We start from the raw sequence: 7,910 nt of genomic DNA on the forward strand, positions 1-7,910 counted from the left end.
CGATACCGTTTTAATACGGGCGGACGGGGTGCTAGTACCTTCCCTAATCCTTAATCAACTCTTGAGCTCAGAATCTCTATTAAAATACTATGTTATCCAAATTGGGCATAAACGAGAGTTTTCTATGTTTTAACTACAAAAAATGTAGTGACGACTCCAGATAAATCGAGAAAGGTATAAATCAATTTCACTTTTTCCTAAGTCGCAGAGCCAATCTTCCAACTAAAAATCAGTTCGCGACAAAGTATTCAATGTTTGTGGAAGGGAATGGAAGAGGATACTTCAAATCTAGAAAGGAGAGGAAGGAGGGGACTAAACTCAAAATAAAAAAATTTATGGACAAATTTCAAAATCACGATTAAAAAAGCACTTTTAGCCTACATTAAATATGAGTAAAGCGTTATTTAACTTCATATTTATTTGCTAACAAGCCCAACAAACATAATTGGGAAATGATTGATTTCTTTAAGCATACCATTAAAACTTCCATCTAATCATCTATGCATCACTTTGTTAATCATATGCAAAAACTCATCTCAATAAGAGTTTAATATCAATAGAGTTACCATAAAAGAGATCAGTATATGATCTACAATTTACGAATTAATAATAATTAACATATAAATGATAGAGAATAAATTAATAGTGTAAAAAATTAAACTATTACAATGTCAATGTATAAATATTAAACTAAATAACTTGAATTGAAAACAATTAATTTTTAAGAGCCTGAAGTTTCAGACTAGGGCACTAGGCTAACCAATATGAGTACTCAGTTTCCCGAGTCTTATATCATACATTGAGATATATTGAGGTATTCCAAGAAATGAAATCAAAAGAGAAAATCTAGAGGTGAAGCAACAAGATAAAGAGTCTTTTAAGTGTGCTTGAATACAAGCATGAAAGCTTACATAATGGAAAAATCAATGTGTCAATTTATCTCTTCCTTTAACTGTTTAGTCTATACTTAATTAATAGCAATATTTGTGTAATCAAATTTCTTACTAATTGTCCCATGTTTGAGTTTAAAATCAATTGTTGTAAAAAAGGTAATAATATAACCTCACGCCTATACAGTCCTGTGTGTCTAGTCCTTGATAATCAACAATAATTGACATTAAAAATTTGTATTAGTGTTAAAGATATGTAAATGGATGGTCTCTAATGAAATATGGGATGTCATAGAGAGTAAACCACACGCCACAATACTTGGGTGATAGCAAGGCTACCGAAAATCCTAAATTTCTACGGATTAATGATGAGAAAAAGAAGGTTCAAAACAATCTTAAAACTAAGAATATTATTGCATGGATATTATTTTATGAATTATTTTGAATTTCTCAATATATTAATAGTAAAGATATATTGGATATTTGCAAGTTATATAGTGAATTAAAACATACTAAAATGAATGCATTAATGTTTGAATATGAAAATATTAATCATGTTAAAAACATTTCTCTCATAGTTCAAAATCATCTTACTGGTTTTGTTTGGGGTCCATCAATCAAATGATGTTCAATTCTCAAACCAATTTCATTTGGTTTGGTGCAATTTCTCATGAAAATTGAACCAATCTTAATATGCACCTTCCCCTACCTATTTGTAAAAGTTGTTGGATTATTTTGAAATCAATTAAATCTCCCTATTTCATCTATCTCAAACCAACTATCACATAAATATTATTAATTAACTAAACGTCACATTTTTTAGTTAACTATATAACATCAATTAAAATCTCATAAAAAAAAATCCAAACATAAAACTCATCATATAATAATATAGTAATAATAAAATCTATTTAAACAGAAATACCCAAACATTAAATGAAATAAAATCCACCGGTAATCCATAATTCCATACATGTATATATACCCTCTTATTTCATAAAGTATTCTGATTTTGACACATAGTCAACAGTCTCAGCAGTCCTTTACCAATCCAAATTCTATCATATTGTTATAGCAATAGTTCTTGAATTCCTCCAATGTCATTCTTGCTCTTCCTTACTCACCCATATCTTCATTTGAAGAAGTTGATAAACATATTCTGGACAGGCTTATCCTATACAAGATTGTAAAGACTAAATTCAAATCATGGATTTAATAACATATCACTAAATTATATAAAAATAAACTAATGTATTTTCTCAAAAAATGCCAACCATAGACATGTTCTATAAATGAAAAACTTGCCTTCTCTTCTTCCAACACATGCATGTTGTTTTTTCCTATTTTGTGATGCCATATCTTACACATACCAAATACTAAAACTATTAGTGTGTTTAGAAATTTAAATGTAGGAAATGTATGATTACTTGTATCCATTTATTTTCTATGGTTTAGGTTTGGAGGTCTTTAAAAAATGATTTAATATAAATAAAACATTTTATTTGTTTGAACTTTACAAGGGTTTTATATATTAAAAGGTAAAAAACAGAAAATGGCAAACAAAATTGATTTCAATTTTTTTATACTAATTGATTTCAATTTTAAAAATGGAAAAGTTGAGAATTTATTTCATATGAACTTAGAATTAGACTGTCATGATGAATTTTAAAAATTATATACAATATTTATATATAATAAAATTATTATAAATTTATAATAATTTCAAACGCAACATATTAGGTTATATGATGAAGAAAATAAATAAGTATAATGATATTCAAATGTAACATATCATACCTCTTCCATAAAGTCCACAGTCATTTTTGATGTGTTATGCACAGCCTAGAATAGAAAACCATTACATTGTTAAGACAGCAACAACAAACCAAATTAAATAGTACATCAAATTTACATTAATGAAAAACATTAACATACTATATTTGGGGTTGTTGTAGCATTTGCATCTTGTTCATTCGGCATGTGAACTCGTATTGGAACAACCTCTAATGCGTGAGCTTGAATAAAAGCATTGTCTGTCTCTTTGACTCCTGGTGGAATTTTTGCAGAGGCTACCGTTTTCTATCATAAAAAATGAATTATGAATGGTATGAATTAGTTAGGATTTTCTCCAATATTGGAAAGTCAAGTATATAAAAAAAAGAAAATAATATAAAGATATTTCTATCTTTTATATATAATGAGATTGATAATCTTTAAATATAAATGCAAAATAGATAACTTATATCTTTAATACTGAAAAAAATATTTTCCAAATAACTAATAGAGCAAATATCTCAAGACATTTAATAATAAATGAGTTTAATAATTATATATTATCAATCTAAGAATTTATACATAATTAATATATAATCAATTATTCTTATATAGAACTTATACTTAATAATCTATAATAATTAAATATAAATGATTATACACAGAAATGATGATAAAAATGTAAAAAACTTACTTTGTACAATTTTCGGGATAATCAATGCAAGGTTTCTAGTCTAGTAATAAAGAAAGAACTGAAATAAGATACTTACAAAGAACACGCCTTGGTAATCAGCAACCTTTTTCTTTTGCCAAGTATTTTCAAATACTTGCATTGGCACACGTCTAAGAGCAATAAATCAATATTTCAATAGAGATATTTTGATGCCAAGCAGCAATTAAAATAAAAGTTTTTATTTTGAAGATTATCGAAGAAAAACAACACTTTATTCATGGCGTGCCAAGTTAAGAAATTAAATATATATGTTCAAATATTTAATGTACAAAAATTGACGAGAATAAACACTTCTTATTCATTCTTGTAATTTTTCAAATACCTTTTTTGTAGTACTATATTATTATTATCTAACCCTTTATAACATGTATCCTTGCTTGACGAGAAAGAAATATATCATATTAGATTCATACCTTTGCGATTCTAATTGAATATTATTCTGAAAGATGTATGGGTTGTAATCCCTCTGAATTTTTTCCACATATCTTGGAATTTCTTGCACACTTCTATGATCAACACTGGAAGTTGGCATGAATAAGCCTTTCATTGTATGTGTCTCTGTTGTCATATCATTTCCCTATACAGTATATTAATGGTAACCTTAGTCATAAACTAAATGATTATAAGATTGATATACAAAATAATGCCATGTAATTGAAAATTTGGAAAGATGTGTAACGATATTATTTTGTATTTATGAGCTGCACTAAACATAAAATGCGATATTTTGGAAACAAGAATATTGCATATATTTACAAGAATATTATTTTGATTGCATCTATGAATCACTCACCATGTCTTCTTTTAGCTTCATCCTCTTTTCTTTCTTAGAGGAGCTATATTTGCCAGGGGATTCCTCATAAAGGATAAACCTGGCAATTTCATGATAAGATCGGAAAGTCCTGGTTGATTCTGGGTGGTGATAAAACTGCAAGGAATGTTACTTATCAAAAAATTGGTATATAATGCTATGTAATTGAAAATTTTGAAAGATGTGTAACAATATTATTTTGTGTTTATGAGCTGCAATAAACATGAAATGCGATATTTTGGAAACAAGAATATGGCATATATTTAAAACAACTTATGCTAAATTCGACGCAAACATTTTCAATGTTTTCTTTTTAATAACAACATATATGTTTGGTATCTTTGTAATTATTCTCGGCTATAGTAAATTGCCACAATAAAGTGTAGAAATTTAGAATGGTAAAAATTATTAGTATTCAAACATGAGTAATCAATTTATTATATAAATAAAAATTGTTACAAATGATTGCATATTAATGACTCAAATAATAATTGACAAAATACTATAGATAAATTCAAATAAAATGGAAGTAACTAAAATTTAGATAAGATAATATTTTGTCAATATAAATATACTCTAACGCGTCTGTCAAGTTAAAGCTTAATAAACTTGAAGCATGTTATAAATAATTCTTTGAACAATGAGAATAAACAACTAATTATATGGTTCAACAAAGTCATGAGATATGTGTTGTAACTGTGAGAAGAATGGAAACAACTAATTATATGTTCCACAAAATTATTATATGGTTCCACAAATAATCGCCATAGATGAGAAAAGATTTTACTGGTGGCATAATTCATCATTGGGAGAAAATGCAGCATCTGGGACAATGGAAACAAAGCGTTCAAGGCCAGTATTGGTGTATTGTTGAGGAATTCAACATAGTGTATTAACAAGATGTGAGGAAAGGAAGTGAAAAACATGGACGTGTCAAGGATATTTCGGAGTTTGCCAACTTCATAAAAAATATGGAGTTGATTGATCTACCTATATTCAAGAGAAAGTTCACTTGGGTTAAGGGGTGTGAAAAAACAACGAGCAAAATAGATAGATTTTTAATCTTCGAGGAGTAAGTGCTTAAATGGAGAAAGTTGTGCATAAAGGATTGAAAATATTAGAATAGTATTATTCTTTATCTCTTGCGTAAATAACTAACTTTGTAATAGTTAGTTATAGCTTAATTAGATGATAGAATTCTGTTTTAGTTTTCAGTTACTTGATTAACTAATTGCTTGAACTATAATAGTTGTGTAAATAACTAACTTTCTTTAAGCACACTTGGATATTTCTCCTAAAACAGAAGTCTGAAACACTTTATGTGTTTCAATATTTTCTCAAATATATTCACACACAATTTGATCACTCTATTAAGGCTGTACAGAGTGATTTTGGTGGTGAATTTAGGCCCTTTAGTGTGTATTTGAAATCTTTGGGAATTGTCCATAGACTTTCTTGTCCCCATACTCACCATCAACAAGGTACAATTGAACGTAAACATAGACACATAGTTGACACTGGTCTAACTCTATTAGCTCATGCTAATTTACCCATGCTCTATTGGGACCATGCTTTTCTTACAGCTGTTTTTCTCATAAATAGACTACCTTCTCCTACTCTTGATATACAATCACCTTTTAAACTCCTATTTGGTCAGTCACCTGAGTACTCTCAACTTAAGTATTTGGTTGTGCTTGTTTCCCTCATCTAAGACCCTTTAATAGACATAAACTTAATTTCAGAAGTTCATAATGTATCTTTCTTGGCTATTCCATACATCACAAAGGTTATAAGTGTCTGTCCAAAGAAGGCAAAATCTATATCTCCAAAGATGTCATCTTTAATGAGTTCCACTTTCCCTTTAAACAGAATTTTCACTATACTGTTGTTCCTAGTGATAACAGTAATGACTCAAATGTCACTCCTTCCTTGCCAATGATATGTAAGCCTGTTTCTCCAATTGAAAATCCAATTTCTCCTTCTAATCCTAGTTCTACTCTTTCACCACCTATACCTACTTCATTTCCCACTTCTATTGAATCTCCTAACTTGCTTTCCTCACCTTCATCAATTTCACCTACTAATCCATTCCCTACTATTGATGAGATCTGTCCTTCACCATCTAATCCAGATACTTTACCTATATCATCTCTTGTTTCCTCTTCAGCTCATCCTATGCAAACAAGGTCAAAATCAGGAATTTTCAAACCCAAAGTTTACCTTACTCACACTGAACCTACTAGTGCTAAAAGAGCCCTTTGTATCCCTGTTTGGAAAACAGCTATGCAAGCAGAGTATGATGCACTTATGGCTCTAGATACTTGGACTCTTGTTCCTCTTCCACCTCATAAACAGGCCATAGGTTGCAAGTGGGTGTTTAGAGTCAAAGAAAATCCTGATGGCTCCATCAATAAGTTTAAAGCTAGATTGGTTGCCAAAGGGTTTCATCAGAAGTATGGTGTGGACTACAATGAAACTTTTTCTCTTGTTGTGAAACCAGTAACCATTAGGGATGGCAAAAAAACCCGTACCCGTGGGTACCCGCAGGTAAAACCCGTACGGGCACGGGTACGGGTCACAAACGGGTACCCGCGGGTATTATAAACGGGTTTTTAAAAATACCCGTAGTACATACGGGCTATTATGGTACCCGTACCCGCGGGTACCCGTTATTTAGATAATTAATATATTATATTTAATTAAAATAAAAAATATATTATTCTAACATTTATTACACTATGTATATTTTTTCCTTTTACTTTGTTTACATATTTTAATGAGTTTGGTGGTGAAACACCCTACAAATATTATTACATGTATAGAAAGTATAGAAACACATGTTTTACAAAGAAAATATATATTTTTTGTTAAAAAAATGAGAACAAAAAATCACACAAATGGAAACCACCAATAAATTTAGCATTTTAGCAAAATATTTAATCAAAAGGTACAAAAATAATTAAGTTTCAAATAATTTGAAACACAATAGAAGTAAAAAATTAAAAATTATTTATAATAGAGGAAACTCGCGGGTACTCGTTCTACCCGCGGGTACCCAGAACTACCCGCAAATACCCGCTCACGGGTACCTGTACGGATACGGGCGGGTATGGGTATTACTTTTCTATCTTAAAACGGGTAGCGGGTAGCTACTACCCGTGCCCGCCCGTGCCCGCCCGTGCCCGTTGCCATCCCTAGTAACCATCAGAATTCTCTTAACTCTGGCTGTTACTTATTAGTGGAGTCTAGAACAATTAGACATCAACAATGCCTTCTTGAATGGCTTTCTCAAGGAGGATGTCTACATGAATCAACCAGTTGGGTTTCAAGATAGTGACAAAACTCTTGTCTGTAAACTCAACAAAGCCATATATGGCCTTAAGCAAGCCCCTAGGTAATGGTTTGAGAGGCTAAAAGGTACCCTGCATAAACTTGGCTTTCAAGTAAGCAAGTGTGATAACTCTCTATTCATTCACACTTCATCTACGTACAAACTCTATATCTTGGTGTATGTTGATGACATTATAGTAACTGACTCATCTCCTCATCATGTTAAACAAGTGATCACTGATCTGAGCAACACTTTTGCTCTTAAACAACTTGGCCCATTGGATTACTTCTTAGGCATTGAAGTCAAACATAGACCAAATGGATCACTATTTTTATCTCAAACCAAGTACATAAGGGACCTTCTTGATCGAGC

At 30.5% G+C, this 7,910-nt stretch overlaps 1 protein-coding gene across 1 annotated transcript; it reads right to left on the minus strand.

Moving 5' to 3' along the window:
* Positions 1-1,826: 1,826 nt before the first annotated feature.
* On the minus strand, positions 1,827-4,466 carry LOC109338965. Its single transcript, XM_019576316.1, has 7 exons — positions 4,431-4,466; positions 4,190-4,324; positions 3,810-3,973; positions 3,434-3,506; positions 2,826-2,969; positions 2,688-2,732; positions 1,827-2,064 (listed from the first exon to the last, which is right to left on the minus strand). The coding sequence occupies exons 1-7, from the start codon at positions 4,464-4,466 to the stop codon at positions 2,023-2,025; spliced, it is 639 nt and encodes a 212-aa protein (XP_019431861.1). The 3' UTR covers positions 1,827-2,022.
* Positions 4,467-7,910: the final 3,444 nt, after the last annotated feature.

The sequence above is a fragment of the Lupinus angustifolius genome, unplaced genomic scaffold, assembly GCF_001865875.1.
Source record: "Lupinus angustifolius cultivar Tanjil unplaced genomic scaffold, LupAngTanjil_v1.0 Scaffold_50_62, whole genome shotgun sequence".
NCBI lineage: Eukaryota > Viridiplantae > Streptophyta > Magnoliopsida > Fabales > Fabaceae > Lupinus > Lupinus angustifolius.

Bases quoted from the DNA above. Each gene is read 5' to 3' on its own strand.
- LOC109338965 (XM_019576316.1), bottom strand. From the start codon at position 4,466: ATGCCATATTCTTGTTTCCAAAATATCGCATTTCAT. The intron at 3,974-4,189 runs GTGAGTGATTCA...TATACTGTATAG, and splicing joins TGAAGCTAAAAGAAGACATG to GGAAATGATATGACAACAGA. The intron at 2,065-2,687 runs GTATGATATGTT...AATCTTGTATAG, and splicing joins CTGTGGACTTTATGGAAGAG to GATAAGCCTGTCCAGAATAT.